Source organism: Lonchura striata, chromosome 11 (assembly GCF_046129695.1).
Source record: "Lonchura striata isolate bLonStr1 chromosome 11, bLonStr1.mat, whole genome shotgun sequence".
Lineage (NCBI taxonomy): Eukaryota > Metazoa > Chordata > Aves > Passeriformes > Estrildidae > Lonchura > Lonchura striata.
In genome coordinates, this window is record NC_134613.1 from 24,315,254 (window position 1) to 24,342,346 (window position 27,093).

Sequence of the window (27,093 nt, forward strand, 5' to 3'; positions counted from 1 at the left end):
CCTCCAATTCCTGCAACATCCCTAATTCCTCTCATCCCATTCGTGGCGAGAGGAGTCCTTGCCATCAATCCCTACAAGCTTTTTGGGGTGCCCATGACCTTTCCCACCCCCGTGGCAGAGGAGAGCGATGCCCAGCTGGATGTGGGTCTCTTGGGAAGGTCATCCCCTCCTCGGCATCATTGCGTGGGGCCACAGCCCCCAGAAGGAAGGGTGAGGTAGAAAACGACCCCTGTGCTGCCGGGGGGGACATAAGGCAGGGACAGCGTGGGCATAGGGACCACTCCCACCGCCAGTCCCCCCACTGAGCCCCCAAACTGGTACCGAGGGCGGCCCCGGCTCCGGTGGAAGGTGCTGCTGAAGCGGGGGGGCGGCTCGCGGTGGTCGGGCAAGTTGAGGAGGGGGAGGAAGATGAAGGGCGGGCGAGTTAGGAGGAGCTGCTTTGCATCCCTTCACGTCAGCCCTGCCTCATTCCCTCCTTCTTCCTTCCTGCGCACCCAGCGCCGGGCCCGGAGCCGCCGCCGCCGCCGCCGCCCCGCGGAGCCGCCGGTGAGTCCCCGCCGGGCCCCGAACGCCCACCGACCCTCCCCGCTTCCCACGGGGGTACCGGAGCGGGGACCCCGCGGTGTCGCCGCCTTCCTGCCCCGCGCCACCGAGACGGGAGCGATGGCGGCGGGAGGGACCGGGAGGAGCGGGGCGGACCGGGGGTCCCGGCTCCGTGCCTGCTCCCCAGCAGCCCCCGAGAACTTTCCCCGCGGCCGCCCGCAAACTTTCTGGGCCCGCAAAGTTGCGGGGAGGGCGCGGGGCGGGGGCCCTGACCTGTTGCGGGCGGGGGCGGCGGCGCGGGGAGGGATGCTCGGGGCCGGGGTCGGGCCGCGCCGGGGCTCCGGTCCCCGAGCGCCGTGCTGAAGTTTGGGGAGTTTCCTGGTGTTCGGGAGGGGTCCCGGCTGGGGTCCGCCCGTCCGCTCCGGGGAGCGCAGTGCAGCGGTGGTGACCGGGTGGGCTGGTCCCGCACCGGGCGGGTCCCGCCCCACCTTCGGTCCCGAGCACCGGCAAGTCCCGGTGTGGGACCTCCCGGTGCTCCGAGGCGGCTCCGAGAGGGCTGGGGGGGCCTTTGGTTCTGCGCCCAAGCGAGGGACCAAGGGGAGCCGTGTGAGAGCCCTCCACAGCTCTGGTCATAACAGCGTGTAATGGGTAAATTAGTTCTATTAATTAATTAGTCAAGCATAGGATTTTTCTTGTGAGCAGCTGTGTAGGAAGAGAAGGGTGACCAGGGGGAATAGGGGCAGCCCAGAGCCTGACCTGTACCAGACTGAGCCTGACCCCACCCCAGGTTCAAAGACTGCAGCTCCATCAGCCCCCCACATCCCACACCCCACTCCTGTGCCCCACACCCCGCTCCTGTGCCCCACACCCTGCTTCTCTGCCCCACACCCCCCTCCTGTGCCCCATGCCACACTCTGTGCCCACACCATGCTGCCAGGCTTGCCTTGGTCACTTCTGTGGCCGGGGTTTGAACAGGCCCCACGGGCTGTGGGTCCCACACGGCACAGCTGGGTCCTGCGGCCGTTCAGGCTGGCCACAGGATTAAGCAAATATAGCCTGGGCTGGAGACAGACTCCAGGCTTGGCTCTGCAGGGGTCGCAGGGAGGCAGCAGCCTCGGCGCTCGCCCTGGAGCTGCCAGGGTGCCCAGTGCCTGGGGGCCGTGGGGAGCAGCAGCCGGGGCAGCGTGGCCGGGCTGTGGCCGTGCCCTGCTGCCAGCCTGGGTGACAGTGTCCTCACTGCAGGAGCTGCCAGGGAACAGGCACGTCCCCCTCGCCCAGGCCCAGCTCCTCTCCTGTGAGCAGCTCTGTGTCAGTGCCCTCTTTATGGGTCACACTGTGTCCCTCCAAAACGGGAAATAGCTGAAGCTCTGCTGCAGCCCAGGACACGTTGCCACCAAACCTGGGGGTGACTCGTGGGGTAAGACGTGGATCCCGCAGCCGTGGGAGTGGAGCACCTCTGATGGTGGGGTCACAGCTCAGCACGTTGGCATTTTGGGCTTGGTTTAATCCCCAAGAGAGTGTTTGTTTTGGGTGGTTTTATTGGGCCATTTTCATTTATCAACTAGTTTAGGAATCGCGGTGTGGAGAGGGAGGAGCGCAGGCACTGTCAGGCTTTGCTCTCCGGCTGGGAATATTGAGGAATCTACAAAGCAGTAGGTTTGTACTGCCAGGAACATGCCAGCATCACAACCTTGAGAGAGAGGCTGCCAGCACTCCTGTGTTTTAGTTATTCCTGTGGAGAAGTCAGCTCCAGCTCAGCCCAGTCTCTGGGAACGTCCCTGGGGCTGCAGGCCAGAGCCAGTGCTGGGGTGAGGGGTAGCCCTGTGTCGAGCGGGCTTCCTGCTGGGTTTGTTGCCCTCTGCCACGCACTCCCAGGTTTGGTTTCCCTAGCCCCATCACCTCCCTGGCTCAGGTGCAGCTCCTGGAATGCCCCGAATACCAAATTCAGGGCACGTGTGCCATGAAGGTGGCACGGTGGGGCTGGAGGAACGCTGCAGGATGGCCGGGATGTGATGTGCCACAGTGCCCAGTCCCATCCCCTGTGCTGCCTGTGGCTAGAGTCCTCAGCAAGTCATGGTCCCCCTGAGCCCTTCCCAAAGGGCTCAGCCTTGGCAACAGAGACCACGACTGGTGACAAGTGTTCTCCCTTTGCTCCTCTGTCCCACAGTTTCTCCTCAGCCCCATGCACACCCTCCTCTTCCTCCTCCCTCCCCCTGGCAAGTGGCTGTGGGTCACAGAGGGGTTGGTGTGGGAGAAGACCTGGCACAGCCCGTGCCCAGCGTGGCTTTTCCCCAATCCCAGTTTCTGCCCAAAACACAATGAAATGTGGCATGTCTGTTGGGAAGGAGGTGCTCCTGCCGAGCTGCGGAGGAAGGTCTGTGTCGGTGTGTTTGGGGTCTGTATTTGGACAAGGGGGGCTGCTCTGCTCGCCTGGCTGCAGCTTCAACTGAGGAACAGGGTTCTCCCGCCAGAGGGAACAAGTGATGATAAACTTTCTTTCCCAAACTTTAAATTAAAGGGGAGAAACACGTTTTTTACTTTTCCTGGTCTTTCATTGCAGCTGTTTGAGTGACAATTGAGTATTTCTAGTATTTCTAGTGAAAATTAACAGAACAGTATGTCGGCACCTGTGGGCGGCTCTGCAGTGCCCCTGTGCTGTCACCTCCTGGTCCTCAGAGTGCTTGGACAAAGTTCATTGCAAAGTGTCACAAATTTTAGTTAAAGGAAAAGTGACCAGTGTCTGGGTGCTCTGTTGTGCAAAGACAAACTTGGAGAAAGTTCACATGAATTTTCTCCAGATTGGCTCCAGGGATACCCCAGGGATAATGGGGTGCTGGGGAGCACCGTGGCTGGAGAGGCAGGGAGGTCTGGTGGGACAGGGTACGTCTTGTGGCCCTGGAGATTCAACACCAGGTTGCTCCAAGCCCCATCCAACTGCGCCAGGGATGGGGCAGCCACAGCTTCTCTGGGCAGCCTGTGACTATTCCCTGCCCTCTGTCAGTCTGGTGCCATTCTTGCTGGCACTCCAGCTCCTTGTCCCAAGTCCCAGAGTGGGCAGGGAGGCAGAGCGGGCAGGGAGGAAGCAGCGCGCAGCCGTGCTCGTTGTTTTAGTTCCACTTCTCGTCCGTGGGGTGTTTTAGTTCCACTTCTCATGCGTGGGGACCCGCCCTGGTGCCTGGGCAGTGTGCAGCCCGGGTGCTGTGCTCGGAGCTGCGGGACCGGAATGTCCCAGGGACTGGAATGTCCCGGGGACCGGCGCTGGGACGGCGCGGGGTGGGGGCTGCCCGTGCTCTGCACGGAGCCCTCCCGTCCCCTCGGCCCCGCAGCAGGGCCCAGGTCCCTCCTTGGGCACGGCTGGGTCTGGCCCCCGGCCATCGGAGCCCCGCCAGGCTGGAGCCCAGTCCTGCCCTGCCGGGGGTGACCTGGACAAGGAGAAGACAGGGAGGAGGGACAGAGCTTCCAGAGGAAGAGTGCTCACCACTGCCTCTAAATTTATCTTTCCTGTTCCTCAGCAGCAGCATTGTCTCATGCCCATTCTCTGGTGTCAGGCCATTCTCCCCTCTCCGCCTCTCTCCTGGCACCCTGTCCCTCCCCATGCTATCCCGGTTTAACCAGCTCTGTCTCTTCCTTCTTTTGCTTTCAAGTTTTAATCCTGGTGTGCTCTTGGCTGCTTTCCCCTTCTCTCACCTCTGGTCTGTTCCCACACCCACCATCCCAGGGCCCTCCCCATGTCCCGCAGCACCAGCCCCTGGCTTGGGGGTTAAACTGGGGACTGGGTGGTTGCCAGTTCCTCTGGCTCCAGACTGGAATCCGTGAGCAAGCTGGAGAACAGAGGTGGGAGCTTTCCCTTTGTCCAACCTGTGATGGGCTGCTCTGAAGGGAGAACTTCTGCTTGGAACCATGGAATCATTTTGGTGTGACAGGACCTTTGCGATCACAGAAGCCTCAAGGCAGCCTGGCCTGCTCTTCCCAACCTCCCAAGAGATGCTGCACATGACCAGGGGGATCAGGGACATCCTGGGCTAGCCAGGGGGATCAGGGACACCCTGGGCTGGCTGGGTGGGTCAGAGATGCCCAGAACCAGCCTGGTTGGTGGCTGCTGTTGGGAACAATTGTTCTTGTGATTAGGATGGATGTTCCAGGGAGCTGCTTACCTTCCCAGTCAATCCACAGGGATTGTGAGGCTCTCCTTCCTCACAAAGGCCTTTCTATTCTGAATCCTGACCCCTCTGTCATCCAGAATGTAGGCATCTTAAACTCCCAACCCAAACACCTCCCTGCTCCATGGCAGTCAATTCTTTGTTCGTTTATGGAGCTGGCTGAGAGCAGCCCTTGCCAGGCACAGCCTGACCTGCCCTCCTGGCCCTGCCCTCGGCTTTGCTCCAGAGCCATCCTTGCTGTGGCCATTCTGTGCTCGCTGTGCACAAAGTCACCAGCCCTAGAAGTGTTCAAATGCTGTGTGGACGTGGGCACATGTTTTAGTGGTGGCCTTGGCAGTGCTGGGGAGTGGTTGGACTCCATCTCAGAGGGTTTTCCAGCCCTGGTGGTTCCATGATCCGTGATTCCAGCCCCGGCTCACGTGTGCCCATGGCTGAGGGGGCACCAGCCTTGGGAGCCCCCTCAGAGCAGCTCTGACCTCGGGCCAGGAGTGCCCTCTGGAGAAAACATGCTTTCCCAGAGGCAGAGCCATGGGCAGAGCTGGAGGAGTCTCCCCCACGTGAGCTCCGAGTCTCTGCTGGGTCCCTTCCCTTCCCTTCCATCTGCCTGGGCCACCGTGCAGGCACCAGCCAGGCCTGGCTGGGCCATTGCCTGCCCACAGCTAGCCCAGATTTACTGGGGCTCCAGTGGTTTGGCTTGGCTTTGTGATTATCAACAAGGGACACACAGGAGGAAATCATTTCAACAGCTGAGTATTGTGAGTGTTTATGGGACTTTCTGGCCGTGAGAAGGAAGAGCACAAAGTACAGGGGTTGTGTAGATTGGGATGAGAACGGGGAGGGTAAGTGGAATAGACCCCAGGGCGAGCCAGAGCTGCCAGAACCAAGGCAGAGACAGCCCAGCCACACTGAGACCCTGGGAAATATTAATATGATGAGTAAATGGTGCAGATATCCCCAGCCTCCCGCTCACGAGCAGGATTTGCCCACTGCATCTCCCTGTCTGAGCCCTGCATGCCAGGCAGGTGACCCATCCCCTGTGCCCCCAGCAGCTCCCAGGCCAGGTTCATGCAGCACTGGCTCCGTTTGCAGGGACAGCCACGAGCTGCAGGGCCCTGGGCGTTGCTCCCAGCGAGCTCCCGGGTCGTGTCCCTGTCCCCTGCCTGACCCCTGACATGCTCTGGACAGAGAGCCAGACCCGTTCTTCCAGCTCCTTTTCCAAAGATAAATATGTGTAGTTCTGTATAAAATCCTGGCCTGTGTCCAGCGTCGGGAGCACTGCAGGAGCTTTCACAACATGGTGACACACAAAAGCACACGTGCAATAAGTGGGAATTGCGTTCCACCCTGGCCCCGTGACCTGGCAGCAGCGTGCAGCCAGCGTGGCATCCCCAGACCAGGCACCTCTGCCTTCCCCAGGCAAAGCAGCCAAGTGCTGTGCTGCTGTGGGTCTCAAGGCCTTGGCCATACAGACAGGCTGGTGCTGCAGGGGCAGCAGGCACAGCTGGCCTTGGGCCATACAGGCACGTGTGTCTTCCACACCTGGCTTGGGTCAGTCCTGAACTGGGAATTCGTGAGCTGCCACCAGCAGGGACCTTTGTCCGGTGCCTCCTGCTCCGTCTGTCCAACCCAGCCCCCCAAACTCTTGCCCTGGCCTGCTCAGCTGTGCAGGAAAGGATCCAAAATGCTTCCCACCTCGGGGATCTGAAAGTAGAAGTGGTACTGGCAGCTGTGCAGCTGGGTTTGTTCCTGTAATGGTGTGACACGTCAAAGAGCCTTGCTGTTGAAAAACTGGGAGTGGGACACTCCCAGGTGGCCTGGTCCAGAGCCTGGTGTGGGTGGAAGGGGGCTCAGTGCTCCCCAGTTCCTGCCCATGCCTCTTCCTGTGAAAGCTCTGGCTGCCTCCCCTGCGTTCACCTGGGGTCTGTGGGAAATGGAATCGCCGTGCTGGGCTCCGGGCTCCGCAGCCGGTTCCTCGTGCCAGAGGTGACTCCTGAGCCACAGAGCCTGAGGTCGGTGTCCCCTGCAGGCTCAGCTGTGCCCCTCGCTGGCACCTCCCCACCCTGAGGTGGGTCACAGCTGCTGTGCTGTGCTCGGGGATGTCCCGGGGGCTGAGCACACAGGGGCAGCCTCTGCAAGGCAGAGCAGGCTCAGGATCTGGAGCTGGCCCAGCACGAAGTGTGCCCTTGCCCTGCAGCCCCTCGCCTTCCCCAGCACCGCCCTCCAGCAGGCACACACATGCAGGAGTACCCGGTTGAGCATTAATTATCATGCTCAAATTAGAACCCCTCCACGATTAGCCCATTGCCCAGCCCTGCAGTGGGACAGCAGACATGGGGATGGTGGCAGAGCTCAGCGATGCTCGGCTCGGGGGGCACAACATCCCCTGGGCAGCAGGCAGCCCCAGCCCTGCCTGGGATAACTGCAGGAGAGCCATGGGGAGCTGTTTGTGCCTGTGCTGGGCCCTGCTGAGGTTCCCTGCTGGCCTCGGGGCTGGGGGTGGGCGGTGAGGGGTAACAGAGGGTGCAGGCTCGGGGGGTGCAGGCTCAGGGGGTGCAGGGCTCAGGGGGTGCAGGGCTCAGGGGGTGCTGCCCAGTTATCCTGGGATGCTGAACCTGTCAGCAGTCTGTGTGCTCTGGGCTATTCACCTTCCTCACTGCCCTTAATCTGGTTGGACATCGCTGGTGCCATGGGTGGATCTGGGCCAGCCCTGCGTTTCCACTTCTCTGTCCTCACAGTCCAGCACAGGACAGAGCCTGGGGACACAGGGGCAGCCAGGCCCAGGAGCACCATCCTGCAGAATGGATGGGCTCCACACGTGGCAATATCAAAACTGGACTAAAACTGCTCCCAAGCATAAGGGCAGCAATGCTCTTGAAAGTAACACCCTTAAGTGAGACCCTTCCCCCTGTGGGGATCCTCCTTTGCACCCAAGCGGCTCCTTCACAGTCTGTTCTCTTTGGGGTGACAGACATCTCCCATTTGTACCGTTTTGGGTCGGTTTTCCACTTTTACAGCCAGCTGGGTCACACACACCAGGATTCCTGAACTGCTGCCTGTGTGCTGTCTCCTCAGACCTCTGGCCACATTGAAGGCTCTGCCCCGAAGCCCCAGCAGTTCATGATTAACCCCAGGCCTGGGGGTGCTAAGCAGGAGCTGTGTCCAGCAGGAGTGATGCCACATGAGCTCAGGACGTTCCTCTCACCCTCAGCCCTGGGCTGTTTTGGGGTTGGATGGCATCGCATGGTTCTCTACAGGACACCAGGGTGCCTGTTGCCTCTGTCCCACAAGAGCTGCTGTCCTGGTGGGCTCCATCCGTGTTTTCCTCCCTCTGGGTGTCACCTCCCTTTGTCCCACATCCCAGCACTGCTCTCCCCCTGCACCTTGGTTCATTTTGGGCTGTTTGGGCACTCTGGTCCAGCTCCACACGTGCAGGTCTGTTAACCCCTGCCACCGCTGAGGATGCTGAAGGAACGGGGGTGGTGCTGGGGCTCACAGACCCGGGCAGAGCCCTGCGGGGTGCACCAGGCAGGGCTGGCTGCGGGCAGCTTTGGGGCTTGCAGGGCAAAAGGGGCTGCACCCCCCTTTGCCCTCTGCTCCCTGCAGGACCCAGCACAGCATCAGGCCCTGGGTTTGCCTCTGCCACAACCATCCCTGACCTTTCCCTGCAGGGTTTTGGGGACTGCCCTGAATTCAGGCTTGTTCCTACAGGTTTGTGTGCTTGGGCTGTTTGTTCCTTCATTTTCCAGAGGATCAGTGAGGTGGTGAAGGTAGTCCCATTGCTGAGTCCCTTTTCCTTTCTGTCCCCATCTGCGTGTGTGAGTGCTGGGAACGGGTTTGTCAGTGCCTCGGCGCCTTTCAGGGTCTTCGCAAAGAGCAGATTTATTTTCTGCTATGCTGAGAATTAGCTCCCCTTTCTTCCTCTTCCCTCTGCCCCCGCTGGAAAGAGAGAGAATGCAGGGAAGAAGAAAGGATTTCCATCGCGGCGGTGATTGGCACAGCCCTGAATGAGAGGTCATTCCAGCCGGCTCTTTCTTTTCAGGGCCCTTTTTTCCTGCTCCCTGTATTCAGGCTGGCAGCATTCTTTCTTTTCAAAGCTCCTCTGTCTGTCTCTCTCTTCCCCCTCCTTTATTTTTCATCCCTTTTCTTTACTTTTGCTGTCTTTTCATTCTGTTTTTCTCCACCCCCTTGGGGCTCCATTTTTTTCTTTCCCTTTTCCTCTATTCAGTTCCTTTTTTTCTTCTCGCATCTCTTTTGAATAGCTCGGCTATTTTCGGAGAGGAAAGGGACTGTGCCGGGGAGAAGCCGTTACAGCAAGGAGGAACTTGAAAGTCTTTTCTTTCCCTGTTTATTTCATTTAAAAGCAAAAATTGTTTTCCAAGGCAGAGCGAGGGTTCTGTGTGGAGCCTTTGAAGCCAGGCTGGGACAGCAGCGGGGCTGGGGGCCCTCCCTGCTCCTGGCAGAACCCATTTGCTGCTGGTCCCCAACCCTTGCCAGAGCCCTGGGGTGCTGCCAGAGGGGGTCCAGGCAGCAGCAGCCCCTCTCCCTCAGCTCACCCCACACCAGTTACCTGATTTAAAGGCTCTTCCTGCCCCTGGGCTCAGGGGCAGCTGCATTCTTAGGGATGACCATAAAGGCAGGTCCTGGACCCCTGTGCTGCAGCACAGACCTGCATGCTCCGGGGTGGCAGTGCAGGAGCCCAGTTTGTCCCAGGGGGGAACGGGGGGCTCACGGGGGACTCGTGGGGTGTGCCAGGTGTGCAGGTGTGCCTCGGTGGCGGTCAGTCCCTGCGCTCAGAGCGGGGGGACACAAGGTGCCCGTCCCACAGGAGTGGCAGGAAGGTCTCGCACACCTGCACGGGGACCGGGGCTCTGAGGGAACCCCTCGCTCGGCAGATGAGGTGGGCCCATCACTGCTCCAGGTGCCACCAGAGCTCAGCTCGCTGTCCCCACACCCTGCTGCCCCCATGCCATGCCAGGAGGGCTCTGGGGGCACAAGGGCTGGGAGACCAGGCCTGAAGCACGACCAATTTGCTCTGCCAGGGACGAGATGCTGAGCCCTGTGGCACAGCAACAGGAGCTCCTTGGGAAGGCAGCTGGGGCCAAGAAAAATCCCCTTCCAAAATGCTCGCTGCCTGGGCACCACTCTGGGCACGAACCACTGGTGGCTTTGGTGCAGCTTCACTGGGGCTTTGGTGCAGTTTTGATGCAGCTTTGGTGCAGTTTTGATGCAGCTTTGGTGCAGTTTTGATGCAGCTTGGCTGAGGTTTTGGTGAGGTTTTGGTGCACCCTTGGCTGCTGACAGACCAAGCCCTGGCTAGAGCAGAAGGCTGGCTCCAGCAGTGGCTCTGGCTCAGCCCATACAAAGTTCCCTAAAGAGCTCCCCAGGGCAGGGGCAGTGCTGGTGGCCACGGGCCTCTGCTGGGCTCCTGGCTGTGCCACAGCACGGGAGTCCCGTGGAAGGGACCCCGAGTCAGAGCCAGGCTCCCAGAGCCCGGAGCAGCCTGGCTTCCTCCCACCTTTCCCTTACCACCATGCCCAGATGGGTGCAATCAGGACTCTGCTTTCAGGAAACTCCTTTTCCACATGAATTGTAGTCCCCCCTTGTTTTGCTGTAACACAGAATTTGAGGGTGATTTATGGCACGGGAGCTGCTGATTTCCATGCTGGCCGTGTTAGGATCACGGAGTCACAGAATCCCAGATTTGGAGGGACCTCAGGGATCACCTGGTCCAGTCTTCCCTGGGAAGAGTCCAGACGGGACAGGAGGCTGTCAGGTGCTGGAGAAGGGCTACGGGGCATTGTCACCCCACTGTCCTTGGCCCGGAGGCGCTTTGGGGTGTGGGCAGGGGTCCCATGCCAGGCGTGTGGGCTGCGGGAGCAGGGCCAGGGCCCTGTGGTTAATTAAACAGATCATTGCTTTAAAGTGAGATTCAAATAATTGTAACCCTGAGACAGAGAAGGCATTGGAGGAGATGAAATGGGAGAGAGCGAGAAAGGAAGCAAAGGACAGAGGTTCAGAATGGAGAGGGAGATTAGGAGAGAGATGAAAGAGAGAGGAGAAAGATAAGAGGGAGAGAGGGGACAGATCTCGGCTCGAGATGGGCGTTGCCAGGGAAACGGGAAGAATGAGGGAGCAACTGGAGGGATGGAGGAGCACAGGATACTGGGGGTGGGGAGTGAGGGATGGAGGAGCAGAGGGATGGAGGAGCAGAGGGATGGAGGGTTGGAGGGATGGAGGAGAAGAGAGATGGAGGCTGGAGGGATGGAGGAGCAGAGGGATAAAGCCTCGGTGTCAGCAGGAGGAAAAAGGGAATTTCCAGCAGAACAGGAAGCAAGAGTGGCATATCAGCTCAGCACAGGTGCCTGTGTGCTGGGAAGAGCATTTGGGGTGGCAGCTCTGTCCCTCTGCAATGAGCAGCCACAGCACCTGGTGCTGTCCTTAGCCTGACCCGGGTCCCAGAGCCCTGGGCAGATAACGGAGGAGCCAGGCAGCTCTGTGCTCATCACACTTTTGCTCTGCAGCACTGGTAACCTCTGGTTATTTGAAACCATTCCTTTTCCCTCCCAGAGTTCACCAATAACCATACATTTTCAAAGGGGTAAATATTGATGGACACCGTGATCAGAGTGAGAATATCTCAGGTCCATGGAGTGTTTTCAGAGGAAGTACCCCTGAAGAGGCTGGGGAGGGTTTGATGTGCTGTGATAACACCCTCTCCTCCAGGAGCCCTTGTCTCTTCCAGGGCATCACTTTCCCCAACTTGGTTTTCCTCCTGTTCTTATTAAAACATGATCAACATCCCTCTGCAAACCCCAGGTTGTGCCCTTTGTTTTGTGAAGCCAAAGCCCCCAACGACTGCTCTTGCTGCCCCCAGAAGCACTTCAGTGACAGTGATGGCACGTCTGTCACTGGCTGGAGATTGTGGCTCTCTCATCCACTGACAGTGGAGTTTTCTTTTTTCTGAAGAAGTTTTCCTTAAAACAAAAGTTTTCCTTTAAAAATGTAGCTTGACAGTATCTAGTGTGGAGACACTGACTGAATTTAAAGAGGTATTTGTTTTCTGTGTCTCCTACCTGTTTCTCAGAGCTTTGGCTCGTTTTTACAGCAGTTCCTCTGTATCAGGGTCAGTTCTGGGGCAAGAAGTGCCAGTTTTGGTTCTGCCCCGGGGCGTAGAGCCACTCTGTGGGTCAGCCCCTGGCACAGAGCCAGGGCCAGGTAGTGCAGCCGAGGTGACCCCCAAATCCTTGGGCTGGGGCAGGATAGACATGCTGGGTCAGGTTAAAGAATAATTTTAGTTGTGATTTTCAGAAAAACAACATTTTTCTCTTTGGAGTTGTGGGGGGCTGAGCAGCTTTGTATGAAATCTGCAGGCAAGATGAAAGCCTGTTTTCCCCTTTATTAAATTTAAATGAAGGCTGCTTTTGAGAAAGGAAGGAAAATAAAATCAAAGGTTTCTCACAAATATCAGATCCATTATCAGCCATTTTTGGTACAAAGTCTTGAACAGTTTTACTGCACCCTTCCCCAGTGAGAACCCCGAATGCCCAGGGTCTCCCTTTGTCCTGGGGCTCAATCCTGTGCCTTGGGAGCTTTCCCCGAAGATCTGCACCACCACATCTGTCCCCAGGGAACCCCCCAGGCGCTGGGAGCAGAGGGTCTGCAGAAGGGTCCCACCGAGAGCCCAGTAAGGGGGGGTCCTGCAGGGGACAGCCAGGAGCCAGTCCTACATGTCCTCTTTCCCGTGGCACCGGCTTGTCAGGCTGCCTGGGGACCTGTGCAGGGTCAGGTGTCTCAAACTGCTGCTGGTGCCAGCTGGGCTCTGGCCCCTGCTCAGGTGCTGGGGTGAGACAGAGCAGGGCAGCAGGGTGGGCTCCTGCACGCCTGCTGGGGGTCCCTGCTCCTTGGGAGAGCTGAGAAGTCAATCAGTCCCCCAGACCTTTGGATTTTGGGTACCTGGGCCTCCCGTTCCTGCAGGAATGTTGGGTGGGAGTTGGTGAATGCTGCTGCCTCTGGGCTGGTGAGGGGGCTGGGAATGGAGCCCGGTGGCAAACAAGGGTCACTAATGGGGCAGCAGGGGCTCCCCAGAGCTGCCCCTGGGGCCGTGGCTTGGATGGCTCTGAGGGCGTGGGTGGTCCTTCAGCTCAGACCCTTTTGGGTCTCAGGTGTTACAAACCTGCGGGTGCAAAGGTGAGGCTCCTGTGGACCAGATGTAACGTTTCCATGCTGCCCAACTGAGGATTTGCCAGGCTCTTACCTCTACAGTGGTGGTGCTGGCCAAGGGGCTGGGTGGGGTGGCACGAGGATTGGGCAGGTGGGTGAAACCCAGGGAGGAAAAACAGCAAAGGGAAGGGAAACGTGCCCACAGACATGGTGCTTAGCCTGGTGGCTGGAAAATCAGGAATCCAGCAAGGAATGTGCTGGGAGTGGAGAACCTGCTGTGCAGATGCTGCTGCCAGAGGGACCCAGAGAGAAGTGAGTATCTGAGGAGCTAATCATGGAGCAAGAGAGGAAAATAGAAGTAAAATAGCACAAAGAAGTGAAAGCCATGAAAAAAACCTACTGTAAGTGACCAGGTGGTGAGTGAGGAGCTGGTGGAGGCTCTGAGCGGGGCAGCCAGAGCAAGGGAGGGCAGAGTCTGCAGGATGTGCCAGGGCAGAGCCTGGATCTTCCCAGATGTGTTGGGAAAGACGGGAGGAGAGATCGCACCAAAACTAAACCTTGGAGTGGGAGGAGAAATGAAGAAAGAACCCCAAATTTCATAACTCCAAAGGATCGGGACAGCAGCCCTGATCTGCTGGGCCCAGGTGCATCCGTCCTGCGGTGCTGGCGGGTGGGAGATGGAGGAGAGGACTGGGAGCTCTGCACATGGCAGAGGCAGAGGGGACATTGCCAGCGTGTCTGTGTGACCCCCAGGTGGGACCGGGATGGGCAGGCGAGGGTCTGCCTCGGGAGATGAGCCCCAGGGACCCGAGCCTGGCCCCAAGGGCTGGCCTCGAAACCTGCAGGTTACTAAGGCCGGAGGAGGGTTTGTTTCCAGCAGCACTGGAGGGGCCCCGAGCGTGGGGGTGAGAGCCTGCGGGTGCAGGCGGGCTGGGAGGAGGAGGAGCCGGAGGTGCTGGAGTCCCTGCGGGGGACAGGAGGCTCCGCAGTGCCCGGGCTCTGCGTGGCCCAGCCCGGCGCCGGGGCTGCGGGCACCGGGGCTGCAGGGCTGCGGGCACCGGGGCCGCACCGGGGCCGTGCTGCGCTGCTGGGGCGAGGCTGGCAGCGCTCTGCCGGGAGTTTCCTGGGGGAGCCGAATACATGACCCCACCTCGCTTGCCAGTGCATTGGGAAACGGCGTTTCCAGCTGCCTTGGCAAGTGCCGGGGCGCGGACAGGGAAGTGAGAGCGGGAAGTGAAGCAGCTGCCTGTGCCCTGCTCCTCTCCCCCGTGCTGTTTGTGCAGCTGCGGCTCCCGCGGCCCCAGACAGCAAATCTACACCGGGTAGATGGAGACAAATCTACTCGTGTGCGCGATGGAGACAAGCGCAGAGAGGTTTGTGCAGCCCAAGGCTTCGGCTCTCTTGCTGAGGAGGGAAGCTCGTCCCCTTTCCCAGTGCCCAGAGCAGGAATCCACATTTACCTCCCCTAAAAGCCTCTGCTTTGGGGTGGTTGTAAGATTCTCTGGTAGTGGTCTGGGGGACGTGCGGGTGCGTTGTTCTTGTCTCGGGGGGCTTGTTTTGGGGGGCAGAGAGCCAAGCAGCATGCTGTGGGGCACTGGCCCCTCTGCCGCGCTGGGCTGGTGGGGAGAGCAGCTGGGTCCCTCTGGCGTGTCCCTGCTCCTCTGCCGCGCTGGGGCGGCTCGGGGGCCCCGCGGGCAGGGGGTCCCAGCGGGCGGGGTACGGCCGGGCTGTCGGTGCACGCCAGCTGCCGCCTCCCCGCCTGATCCCTCTTCTTCCTCCCGCCCTCCTCCTCTTGCCGCCGCCGCCCTCCCCCACTCCGTGCTTTGTTTCGCTGCCTCCGCACTAGTCCTCCCCTCATCCCCTTCCTTCTCCTCCCTCTCCACCTCCATCCTCTTCCTCTCCGTCTCCTGCCGCCGCCGCCCCCCGGCCCCGCTCCCTGCCCGCTGCTCTCCGGGCGCTCGGGCAGGGCTGCCGGGCTGCTCGGCTGACACCGTTCCCCTGCCAGCTCAAGCCCGGGCAGGGTCCCCTCACCGGCTCTGCCTGACCCTGGCCCAAGAGCCAAGTGCTGTGGCCAGTGCCAGCCCCGCGGTGGCCCAGCAGACGGGAGGGGACTGAGGAGGGACCCCAGATGTCTGCGGCCAGCCAAGCCCCTGTGGTTGGTGTTGCTCCCCTTCTCTGCCTTTTCTCACGCCGGTTTTGACTTCCCCATCATCCCACCCCCTTCCTCACCCCGTGCCGTGTGCTGTGGCCGGTGTTTGCCCAGGGCGGTGCATGAGGGGACACTTCTGGGGTCGGCAGGAGCAGGCAGCTGCCTGCAGCACAGACCATGCTCAGTGTCCCTCCGGCCGATCTGGCTGCAGGGATGATGCCCAGGCATTGTGGGGTTTCCCTTCTCTAAAGAGGTTCATCCCACGATCTCCTCATGCTCTGGGGTTCTCCTGGGACTGTGACATAATCTGGCTCAGAATTTATCCCTGTTTTACCTCCCCCACAAGATTTCTTTGTTGTAGCTGCAGGAATAATTGTATTTAGGAGAACACTCCTCCGGCAGGAGGAAGCAGCAGCTCCCGGGCGCATCCTGGCTGTCCCCGCTGGGGGAGGGTCTGTGGTGGTGCTGGAGCCGCAGGGTGAGTGTGCCAGCCCCCGGGCTGAGCAGCACAGCTCAGGCTGTGCCCTGCTGGGTCTGCTCCCCGTGCCCGCTGCTGCTGCTCTGCCGGAGCTCAGAGCCACGCTCAGCTGGGCCCAGTTCCCAAACTGTGTGGGCACTGGTTCCCTGGAATCCCTCTAGGAGCCTGAGGGCATGCAAGCGGCCAAACCCAGGTGCTAACAGCCCATCCGGAGAGGCTGGCAGTGGCACGGATCCCAGCTTCCCTCCTGGCCCCAGCCCTGCCCTGGAAGCTGGGGCCGCTGTGTCCCACATGCTGGGTGTGTGGTGCTGGCCCCACGCTGGCCCCACGCGTGTCGCTCTGGGGTTCACGACGGGCTGAGCCCGGCGCCACGGTGCCTGTGCTGGGGGCGCCGGGCTCAGGGCCGTGTCTCTCCCCCTCAGCCATGACAGCGTAGGCCGGCGGCGAGACATGGATCGGTTCAGCGAGTGCGGGACGCAGACGGACGCCGTGGTGGTGCTGTCCCTGGCACAGGCTGCCGTCCTGGGCCTGGTGTCCGACAATGAGCTGCTCGGGGCCACCGTCACCCCGGCCGGCTTCTTCCCGGGGCTGGCCGGGGAGCAGCTGGACAGTGCCGCCATGGAGCCCGGGGAGCCCGAGGGTGAGGAGCAGGCGCCCGGGGACGGGCAGGACGAGGACGCCCTGGAAGCAGACTCCTCCCTGGAGAAGCATGCCCGGAGGAGGAAGAGGCCGCCCGTGAGGCTGATGCCCAAGGTCAAGAGTGAGAAGGCAGAGGTGGAGGCTGAGCCACCATACAACGTGTCGGTCCCTGGGGACGAGGAGGAAGAGGGGCAGCACGGCCCAGCGCCCCAGCCCCCCGAGCCCAGCCAGGAGCCGGCGGTGCAGAGCGGTGCCGTGAAGATGATCGACCTGGGCACCTTCAGCAGGAAGCCCCGACGCCTGCGGCACCTGCGCCGGCATCGGGAGCTGGAGGGCGCCGAGCGCCGGCGCAGGGGCGCTGACCCGGCCGGCAGCACTGTGGGGGCCCCGCAAACCGTGGGCACCTTCGAGGCGGGTGCCCCGTCCCCGGGTGAGGCGGAGGCCCCTGCGCCGGCATCCCCCGAGCAGGTGAAGAGCGAGCAGGGCTGCGGCTGGCAGGAGCCGGGCGAGCTGGAGGCGGCCGGCGGCACCAGCGAGCACAGCAGGAAGGCGCAGCTGGACCGGCTGGACATCAACGTGCAGATCGACGACTCCTACCTGGTGGAGGCAGGGGACCGCCAGAAGCGCTGGCAGTGCCGCATGTGCGAGAAGTCCTACACCTCCAAGTACAACCTGGTGACCCACATCCTGGGCCACAACGGCATCAAGCCCCACTCCTGCCCACACTGCAACAAGCTGTTCAAGCAGCCCAGCCACCTGCAGACCCACCTGCTGACCCACCAGGGCACACGGCCCCACAAGTGCGGGGTGTGCAGCAAGGCCTTCACTCAGACCAGCCACCTGAAGCGGCACATGCTGCTGCACACCGACATCAAGCCCTACAGCTGCCGCTTCTGCGGCCGCGGCTTCGCCTACCCCAGCGAGCTGAAGGCGCACGAGGTGAAGCACGAGAGCGGGCGCTGCCACGTGTGCGTGGAGTGCGGGCTGGACTTCTCCACGCTCACCCAGCTGAAGCGGCACCTGGCCACGCACCAGGGCCCCACGCTCTACCAGTGCCTGGAGTGCAGCAAGTCCTTCCACTACCGCAGCCAGCTGCAGAACCACATGCTGAAGCACCAGAACGTCCGGCCCTTTGTCTGCACCGAGTGTGGGATGGAGTTCAGCCAGATCCACCACCTCAAGCAGCACTCGCTCACGCACAAGGTAAGGGCTCAGGGTCCTCTGGGGTGCTGCCCTCATCGTGCCCAGAGGAGATGTGCCAGCTCTGGATGTGGGTGCTGGCGGAGAGGAGTGTCCCAGTGCCCCTAGTCCTGGCAGGAGGTGGGTGGTGCAGGTGGGCAGTAGCACCTGTGGCTGGCATTAGCTGGGGTCACTGACATGCAGGGAGGGGGTCCCTGGGGTGCAGCCCCTGCCCTTCTGGGGGTTCCCTTCCTCAGGGAGGGAGTTTCAGACCTGCTGCAGGGTAAGCTGGGGGGCCCTGTCCGGGAGCTGCCACAGCCCCTCTGGGCAGGCTGTGTGTGGGTGTTTGCCCTTTTCCATGGGCTCGTTAGCGGGGGACAATTGGAGTGGGCCCCAGAGCAGAGCTGGCACTCAGCTGCACTCACAGAGCCCCTCCAGCCCTCACCCACAGCCCCTGCATGTCACCGGGCTCAGGCCAGGCTGGGCTCTCAGATACACCCGTGCTGTGCTCAGCACAAGGAGCCTATCCCTTGCCCATGGGGTCCCTTCCCCACTCTTGGCAGCCCTCGTGTGTCCCCGGTGCCCGGGGGTCTGCCCGAGCTCCCCCCCAGCCCACACCTCCCCCCCGGCAGGGCGTGAAGGAGTTCAAGTGCGAGGTGTGCGGGCGGGAGTTCACCCTGCAGGCCAACATGAAGCGGCACATGCTGATCCACACCAGCGTCCGGCCCTACCAGTGCCACATTTGCTTCAAGACCTTCGTGCAGAAGCAGACGCTCAAGACCCACATGATCGTGCACTCTCCGGTGAAGCCGTTCAAGTGCAAGGTACCGGTGGGGCTGGGGGCTGGTGGGGCTGGGGATGTGAGAGCACGGGGGAGCACACATTCTTACTGTGCTGTGCCCCCAGAAATCTGGCCGGGCTGAGCCCTTGGGCATGGAAGCAGCTTTGTGATGCCTCCCCTTCTCACTTGGGCATGCAATATTTGCTCTGAGCTGTGACGGGAGCATTGCTGCTGCTGAATGACAACCAGTGCCTCTCTCTGGCCAGTGCTGGATGCTCTGGAGCTCCCAGCAGCACCAACACTGCATCCCCAAGCCCCCCCCAGCGCGGGAGGAGGGAGGGAGCCCCTTTGCTGTTGGCAGGAGCCAGGAGGGACTCCAGGAGGGCAGCAGCCCCGTTACTTTGGTGGAGCCCCAGGGCACCCCGGGGGCCAGGTCTGCGCTGCAGAGCCTTGGCTAGCCCTGGCTGACCGCGGGCTTGCTGCTGGCAGGTCTGTGGGAAGTCCTTCAACCGCATGTACAACCTGCTGGGGCACATGCACCTGCACGCCGGCAGCAAGCCCTTCAAGTGCCCCTACTGCTCCAGCAAGTTCAACCTGAAGGGCAACCTCAGCCGGCACATGAAGGTCAAGCACGGGGTGATGGACATCAGCCTGGACAGCCAAGGTGGGTCCCCGGCGTGTCATCGCGACTGCCCCGCAGCCCTGGGAGCCGGGCCGGGCCACACGGGCTGCGGCAGCCTCACGTCCTCTCACCCAAAGGGTACCCTCACAAGCAGCCCAGATCGAGCAGGGCTGCGGCTCCCGGGGAGTTTTGGGCTCCAAACCCAGGGAGGGGGTAACTGCTGGCCCCAGCCCTCCCCGCAGCTCCTCCATTGCGTGTCCCTGTGCTGACTCCTAGATGCCATGATGGAGCTGGCTGGGGCTGACCACACCGAGCTGGATGGCCAGCAGGAGATGGATGACTTCGAGGAGGAGAACTCTTACAGCTACGGGGCTGTGGGCAACCCTCCTGACGAGCACACGCTGGCTGAGCAGGCCATGAAGGAGATGGCCTACTACAACATGTTGTAGCCCAGGCTGGTGGGTCTGTGGGGGTTTGGTGGGGTTAAGAGGGGCTGCAGCACTCAGCCAGGCGCCCCAGAACTGGAGAGATGGTTTCCACTGGGCTTGGGGAACACAGGGATGTCCAGAAGACTTTTCTGGACCTGCCTTGGCTCTGTTGCTGCCCCCCTGCCCCTGCCTGCACCCTGCACCTGGTGACTTGAAGCTGCAGGCAGGGGAGGCATGACCCAGCAGATCACTGAATGAGTAAGGATGGAAGGGGCTGCTGTGGAGCACGACGATGAGCATCACTAATTATTCTACCTCCTGGGTCCCCCCTCTCTGCACAGGACTCCCCTGACGGGCAGAAGCCCCTGCCCACATGAGGAGGTGGGTTTGCATTTCCCACTCACCCCAGGGCTCCCTGTGTCAGGCGCTGGGATGCAGAACAGAGTATTTTCGTAGCTCAGGGTGCAGTCAGCGCCCACAGCTCCGGGTCTGGAGCTGCAGCCAGCAGTGGATCCGGGGGAGGCAAACCCAGCCCAGCCCCAGCAAATGATGGTATTTTGAAAGTAATTTATTTTTTTCAGATGTGCCGCGTGGTTGGTTTTATCTTTTCACTGAGTTCAGTTCCCTTCAACCAATGTGCTTTGTAAACCTGTGTAAGCTGTGTGGTCTGTGTGGGGAGAGGGGTTCTGAGGGACTGAGGGCCAAAGTGGGGTCCTGGGCAGAGCCCCCCCTGAGGAACTGGGAACTGGCATCCCCTCCTTACCCCCCGGCTACTTTGGGGCTGGAGGAAAAGGCTCTCACTGGGGCAGCCTGTGAGGTGGGGGTTTGCCTCCTCCGTGCCCAGGGACGTGGCGGGGAAGCAGCTGGGGCAGTGCCCAGTCTGGGACCACTCTTTGGGCTCTTCACTCTCTGCTGTGGGGCAAAGGACTCACAGCACCCACAGCACTGCCCCCCAGGAGTACCCAGAGCTGGGTCGGGTCCTGGAAGGCATCAGGACCTGGGGACCAGCCTGGGCGCAGGGTCTGGGACACCTGTGCTGACCCCACACACCCCCTACACTTTCTGTCAGTGGCTGAGCACCATCTGCCCCATCCCCAGAAGCCCTGGGCTGGTTCTGGGTGTGCCTACTACCCCTGCCAGCCTTGGGGCAGGATGGAGATGGCCACAGCCTTGGCCTGCCCGACCCTTCCTCAGCACAGCAGGGCTGGAGACCCCCCTGTGCTCCCCTCAGGGCCATGCCAAAATGCTGGAGTGCACGGCCCTCCCAGGCTGGCAAGGCTGAGCTGAGGGCTCTGGCTGCCCCCAGCCCGCAGTGTAAAGCTGTGCCAGGTACTGTGCTGTGGCTGGGGTGGTATTTAATGGCACCACACAGGTATGGGGTACATGAATCAGGGATGGACAGACACACCCCACACGCCCCCCCCACCCCTACACTCCCCTGCTACAAAGGCTTTAGAAACACTAAGAAAACTTTAGAAAAAATATTCAACTGTTCCTGAGCTGTCCTGGGGAGCTGGGGAGGGCACTGGGTCCCTCCCAGCCCCATCCATCCCAGAGATGGGGAGGCTGTCTCCTATTTCTTGCCCAGAGCCTTGTCCAGGTTGTTCTTGATGGCATCGAGGAAGTCGGTAGTGTTCACAAAGTGCTCATTCAGCTTCACACTGCGGAGACAGACAGGGATTGCTGGGGGTCCCTGCCTGCCTCCTCCCACAGGCACCACAGCCCTGGGTCCAGGCTGTGGCCCCTGCCCAACCGAATCAGTTGTGAACAGCCATCTCAACTCCCTGGGGACTGTCCAGAGAGGCCACCATGCACAGCCAGCTCCTGGTCATTTGAGGCTGCCCTGCAGGGCCAGCCCGTCCTTGTGGTCACTATGCTGTTCTTGTGGCCACCCTACAGGGTCACCCCACCCATACAGTCACCCATGCAGCCACGCTGCCCTAGTGCCGGTGGCTGCCCCCTGCTCTGCCCTGAGAGCCACCGTACTTGGCAAGGCCGTGGATACAGCCAGCAAGGTCCTTCGTCATGGTCCCGCTCTCCACTGTGTCCACACAGACCTTCTCCAGCGTCTGCGCAAACCTGGGGACAGGGGACGGGTTTGGGGGACAGTCTGCACGGCTGGGCCACAGGCCCTGCCACGGCTGCGACCAGAGCAGCTGCTGGCAGGGACCTTCCCCCGGGGCTCCCCACCCTCATCCTCACCTGATGAGGTCAGGGTTGCTGTCCAGCTTGCCGCGGTGCTCCAGGCCGCGTGTCCAGGCGAAGATGCTGGCAATGGGGTTGGTGCTGGTGGGTCGTCCCTGCGCAGAGAGAGCGGTCAGCTGCCTGGTGTGGACAGCACGCCGGGGGCAGCCTGGCACTGGCAGCTCGCGGGCTCTGCCCACCTTCTGGTGCTCCCGGTAGTGGCGGGTGACAGTGCCGTGGGCGGCCTCGGCCTCGATGGTCTTCCCATCCGGACACACCAGGACAGAGGTCATCAGCCCCAGGGAGCCGAACCCTGCGGTGGGACAGGGGTCAGGACAGCTCCCAGGGGTGATGATGCAGAGGCCACCACACCCTACCCTGCTCCACCTTGGGCCAGGATGTCTGACTGGACATCCCCGTCGTAGTTCTTGCAGGCCCAGACAAAGCCGCCGGAGGATTTCAGCATCTGGGCAACCATGTCATCGATGAGCCGGTGCTCGTACCAGATCTTCAGCTTGTCAAACTCCGTCTTGTAGTGCCTGGGAGCCCAGGCCTGGGGTCAGCCGTGCTCACCCCACGTGGGTCTCACTGCCAGCGCCCCCAGGACAGCCCAGATTCCCCCCAGGTCCATACTTATCAAAGATCTCCTGGAAGATGTCCTTGAAGCGCCCGTCATAGGCCTTGAGGATGGTGTTCTTAGTGCTCAGGTAGAGCGGCCACTTCTTCTGGATGGCGTACTGGAAGCAGCTGTGCGCAAAGCCAGAGATGGACTGCAAGGGAAGCACGCGGCCCTCATGGGACCCTGTCCCTCAGCCTGGCACCTCGCCCAGGGTGGCAAGGCACACTGCCCTGCAGGGCTCCCTGAGCGCCACCTCATCCGTGTTGTACATGCCCATGCCCACACTGTGTCCATGTTGTACATGCCCATGCCCACACCGTGTCCGTGCTGTAGGTGCCTATGCCCACACCATGTCTGTGCTGTACATGCCCATGCCCACACCGTGTCCATGTTGTACATGCCCATGCCCACCCCACATACCTCGTCCGTGTTGTACATGCCCATGCCCACGCCGCCACCAGGGAAGTTGAACACCTCCCACTCCTTGGACCCGCTGCCGTCCTTTGGCGTGAAGACCAGCTTGAATGTCCCAGACTTGTTCACCACAAAGTCGGTGGCTTTGTACTGCGGGGGCCAGGCAGAGCGTCAGGCAGGGGCCGGGGCAGGGTAAGGGCAGGGGCAGGGTAGGGCAGAGGCTGGGGCAGGAGCAGGGGCAGGGCAGCGGCTGGGGCAGGGGCAGGGGCTGGGGCAGGGCAGGGCAGGGGCAGCGGCTGGGGCTGGGGCAGGGGCTGGGGCAGGGGCAGGGGCTGGGGCAGGGGCTGGGGCAGGGCAGTGGCTGGGGCAGGGGCAGGGGCTGGGGCAGGGGCAACGGCTGGGGCAGGGGCAGGGGCTGGGGCAGGGGCAACGGCTGGGGCAGGGGCAGGGGCTGGGGCAGGGCAGGGCAGGGGCAGCGGCTGGGGCTGGGGCAGGGGCAGGGGCTGGGGCAGGGCAGGGGCAACGGCTGGGGCAGGGCAGGGGCAGCGGCTGGGGCAGGGGCAGGGGCTGGGCAGGGGCAGCTGCTGGCCAGCCCCACACGCCCAGTCCTGCACTGGCTCACCTGGTCACCGTGGGCATGGCGGCCAATGGTGATGGGCTTGGTCCAGCCGGGCACCAGACGAGGAATGTTCTTGCAGATGATGGGATCCCGGAACACCGTCCCTCCCAGGATGTTTCGGATGGTGCCATTGGGGCTCTTCCACATCTTTTTCAGCTTGAACTCTGTGAGGCATGCAGATGGGACCCCTGAGCGACCCCCACAGGCCCCATGAAGCACATGGCTCCTGCCCAGCACCCAGCTCCACTGTGCCACAGGCTGCTGCCAGACCCTGCTGCAAGGGGAGGGACAGCCAGCATGAGATCATGGATGGCACAGGGCAGAGCTCAGTGTGTCCCCAGTCCCAGGTCCATGGGGTCCCCACAGCACCCCTGAGCCTCCAGGGTGGGGATGGGTGCACAGCACTGAGTATGGTGCAGCCCCAAACTCACCAGAAAGCTGAGCTGGCAGTGGAAGGCACTGCTGACCCCAGGGGGCACAGACAGGAGGCTCAGCACCCCACGGAGCTGCCAGCACCCCCAACAGTGATGGGAGCTCGGCCCCTTGCCCTGCCCACCTTCCACCCTGGCTTCATCAGGCGTGATGGTGGCACACTTGACAGCCACGCTGTACTTCTGGGTGGCCAGCGCTGAGTCAATGGTGACCTGGTCGTCCGTCTTGTCCCGATGTGGCAGCCCCAGGTCGAAGTATTTTAACTGGACATCCACGTTGGGCAGGATGAGCTGAGGGGCCAGGAGAGTGTCAGAATGGGGAGACAGTGCAAGGTGCCTGGGGAGCAGCACCACGGCATAGCCAGCCCTGGCACCCAGCCCAGCCCAGCCCGCTGCCTGCCCAAGATGGTTCTGTTGACCAGAATGATCCCCCTGCCTTGAACAGGCCTCCCTGTGTGAGACAGCTCCCACTGCCCAGAACGGCCTCACATTAAAAGTCCTTCTGGTAGTTGTGCCGATTTTACGACCTGCTTCCTGCAGACAGAGGGACCGAGGCGGGAGGGACAGACAGAGGGCAGCACAGGGATCTCTGGTTTCCCCTTCAACCCCCAGCTCCCCTTGTGGCACACCCGCCCGTTCCTGGGGCAGGACCCCATCACCTTCTCCTTAATGAAGGCCCAGATGATCCGTGTCATCTCGTCCCCATCCATCTCCACCACCGGGTTTGCCACCTTGATCCGCTTGTCAGCATCTGGAGAGGTGGGGGGTGTTAGGGGTGCACCCCTGCTCCCACAGCTCCACACCCTTGTGTGGGGCCAGGGCATCCTGTCGGGACCACACAGCTCTGCCCAGCCAGGTGTGGGTGCCACCCTGGCTCAGGCACAGGTACAGGTCAGGGGCAAGCCCCACTGGGGTCTGGGCCAGTTACTGGGGCCACCACTGCTGGAGTGGGGGTCAGAGTGCAAAGCCCAGCACGTGAGGGGGACAGGGACAAGGACACATTCTTCCCAGAGTGGGATCCACATGCAAGCTAGGCTCCAACACCTCAGTGAGATCAAGAACGGGACCAAAACCAGGAGCAGGTGCAGTCCCCTGGGGCCAGACTCAGGCACAAACCGAGGTGCAAATCCCTCTGTGGATCCTGGACCAGGACTAAAGCCCTCTGGGTGCCAAACCTGTCTGTGAGTCAGGTTCTAAAACCACATGTGGTACCCAGAGCAGAGGTGACCCTCCCTGAGTGGGACCTAAGCATTGATTGGCAACAAAACTCTGCTGTGTGGTACCAGGAGTGAACCCTCCTGGGGGGCAAAATCCCGCATTGGTCCGGGATGGAGCGACCCCCCCAACCCCCCCAACAGCAGGCTCAGAACAGGTACGAGCTGGAGCACAAAACGCCACGTGGAACAGGGACCAAATTCCCCCGGGACCAAAGTCATCCGTGAAACCCCTCGTAGAACCGGGACCAAACCCCCCAGGCCCAGAGCTAGCTACAAAACCCGGCGTGTGTCCGCAAAAGCCCGCGGACCGGCCGGTCCGATTTCAGACACCGCCCCCCAAAAGAATCCGAGCCGCCGCCCCCCGCGGCTCTGGAGCACTCCCGCCCGTGGCGTGCACGGCCCCGGGACGCCGAGTGTCCCCCGCATCCCCCCGAGGGGTCCCCACTCACAGTGGCGGCGCTGCCCCGCGCCGGCGGCGGGCGGCGGGCAGCGGGGCAGGCGGCCGAGCGCCGGGGCAGCGCGGAGGTAACGGGCGGCCATGGCGTGGGCGGACGCGACGGGGCGGACACCGGGGCGCGGCTCTCTCCGCCCCGGGGCGGGACAGAGCCCGGCTCCCCTCGTGGGGCCCCGCGAGGGGTCGGGAGGGCCCCGCGCGGGGTCCCGCGGTGGGGTCGGAGCTTTGCTGCAGCCCGCCCCAGTGCAAGAGCGCAGCGCGGCCGCAATCCGCAGCACTCCCCGTTCCCACCCAGGGGATGCTGCATCGCTCGGTACGTCGGGGTTACGGATAGGCGGCCAAACCCCAGGTGGAATGGGGACCGAACACACGCGGGATCAGACCCGTCTGTAAAAATGCCGTGTGGAATGGGGACCAGGCCCGATCTGGCCCAGGACCAAGTCTATCTGTAAAACCCTGTGTGGGATCTGGACCACCCCCTATGGAATCTGACTCGGTTGCCAAACCCCATGGGGATCAGGGACCAAACTCCCCCAGGACCTGATCCGGTTGTAAATCCCCTCGTGGAACAGGGAACAAAACCCCCTGGACCAGACCTAGCTGCAAAACTCTGCCTGGGATCAGAAATGAAACAAAACTTGGGGATCAGACACGGGTTTAAAATCCCTCGTGGAATTGCGAATGGCCCCGCTCCCCGGGACCAGACCGATTTGCAAAACTCCTCGTGGAAGCGGCATCAGACATCCTTAGGATCAAAGCCAGCTATAAAAACCCTCATGGAACTGGGACCAAACCCAGTGCAAAACTCGGCGTGAAACTGGGGGGGTACCGTGGGGTTGGGGGCATGCAGCCGTAGCCTGACCCTACATGGAAGCCGGCGTCCCTGCTCAGGGCCGGCGCGTGACTCGGCAGCTGGATCCAGCAGGACAAGGGCAACTGCCACTGCTCCACCAGGGACCTTCACCTCGCCTGGCCCCGCGTGGGGAGGAGGAGGAGGAGGAGGACGACGATGACAACAACGACGATGACAATGACAATAACGATGATGACGGAGGTGGATGCACACCAGGGGCACCCCAAGAAGGTGCATGGAGTGTACCAGGGTTGCCAGGAGGCTGCTCGGGCTGGGAATTTGTTGTCCTGCTGTCCCAGCCAAGCCGATGGCTTTTTTTAGCCACATGGAACGGGCAGAGCCTGCTCCAGGAGGAAAAACAGCCCTGGAGCTGGCAGCCCCCGGCGGAGGGGCTGGGGGAGCTGCGGCAGTCCTTGACGTCTGCTGGCTTTAACATTAACCAGAGCAGGAGCGGGGGAGCCAGCAGCGCTGCGGTGTCCCTGCTCCCACCGCCCAGCCCGTGCTGCCAGCCTGCTGCCAGCAGCCGCGGCGCCGCGCCAGCCCTGCTCGGGGCTGCCTGGCCGCCCCAGCTGCCCCCCCCGGCCCTGGAGCCGCCCAGTGACCGCAGCGCCGGCAGGACGAGGTCGGGCCAGCGCCGGGCAGTCCCCCCGCGAGCAAAGGCGACAGCGGCCGTGTGGCACCAGCCCAGGGAAGGCCCCAAAGGCACCGCCCGTTCATCCCGGCCGCAGCCCAGCACCCTCCCCGCTGTGCCGCGCCCGGGTCCCCGGCGTGGCCGCCCTGGGGACACGAGTGCTGGAAGGGCTCGCTGTGGGGCTGGTACCTCAGGGGGTGACGGGTCCCACAGGTTTGTGACCCAGCCAGAGTATAAGACGGACACGATTTGGGGCTCCGTGTGTTCCCCGCTGCCCGCAGGTGCCCCGTGTCTGCCCGTGGAGGGGACACCGAGGGGTGACAGGGGCCTTGTTTCCTCATGCTGCCCACAAGAGCCCCCAGCACCGCCCAGAGCTGCTGGCCCGCAGGCTGGACTGGGGGCTGTGTCCCGTCTTGGGCAACCATGCGACCTCCTGGGGCTACCAGCGTGACCCTGCTGGGACCCCTCTGGGGACTCCTGCCCGGCACTGGCAGCGTTTCAGTGCCCGTGATCCCAGAGCTCTGGGTGCTGC

General features: G+C 62.1%; 2 protein-coding genes across 2 annotated transcripts; one reads left to right on the plus strand and one right to left on the minus strand.

The window, feature by feature from the left end:
- Positions 1-493: 493 nt before the first annotated feature.
- ZNF710 (zinc finger protein 710) lies at positions 494-19,787 on the plus strand. Its single transcript, XM_077785978.1, has 5 exons — positions 494-546; positions 15,913-17,332; positions 17,941-18,132; positions 18,579-18,753; positions 18,988-19,787. Exons 2-5 carry the CDS (start codon positions 15,941-15,943, stop codon positions 19,158-19,160), a joined length of 1,932 nt encoding a protein of 643 aa, XP_077642104.1. The 5' UTR covers positions 494-546; positions 15,913-15,940; the 3' UTR covers positions 19,161-19,787.
- On the minus strand, positions 19,690-25,163 carry IDH2 (isocitrate dehydrogenase (NADP(+)) 2). The gene is made up of 11 exons (XM_021541803.2): positions 25,073-25,163; positions 24,066-24,157; positions 23,532-23,697; positions 22,979-23,139; positions 22,363-22,506; positions 21,957-22,093; positions 21,711-21,862; positions 21,524-21,636; positions 21,342-21,439; positions 21,126-21,218; positions 19,690-20,800 (listed from the first exon to the last, which is right to left on the minus strand). Exons 1-11 carry the CDS (start codon positions 25,161-25,163, stop codon positions 20,713-20,715), a joined length of 1,335 nt encoding a protein of 444 aa, XP_021397478.2. The 3' UTR covers positions 19,690-20,712.
- Between the last annotated feature and the right edge of the window lie 1,930 nt (positions 25,164-27,093).

Excerpts from the sequence above, each read along its gene's own strand:
- ZNF710 (XM_077785978.1), top strand. The coding sequence starts at position 15,941 with ATGGATCGGTTCAGCGAGTGCGGGACGCAGACGGACGCCGTGGTGGTG. Across the intron at positions 18,133-18,578 it reads TGAAGCCGTTCAAGTGCAAG|GTCTGTGGGAAGTCCTTCAA; the intron begins GTACCGGTGGGG and ends TGCTGCTGGCAG. Across the intron at positions 18,754-18,987 it reads CATCAGCCTGGACAGCCAAG|ATGCCATGATGGAGCTGGCT; the intron begins GTGGGTCCCCGG and ends GCTGACTCCTAG.
- IDH2 (XM_021541803.2), bottom strand. The coding sequence starts at position 25,163 with ATGGCCGCCCGTTACCTCCGCGCTGCCCCGGCGCTCGGCCGCCTGCCC. Across the intron at positions 22,094-22,362 it reads GCATGTACAACACGGACGAG|TCCATCTCTGGCTTTGCGCA; the intron begins GTATGTGGGGTG and ends CTTCCCTTGCAG. Across the intron at positions 21,637-21,710 it reads GTCAGACATCCTGGCCCAAG|GGTTCGGCTCCCTGGGGCTG; the intron begins GTGGAGCAGGGT and ends GTCCCACCGCAG.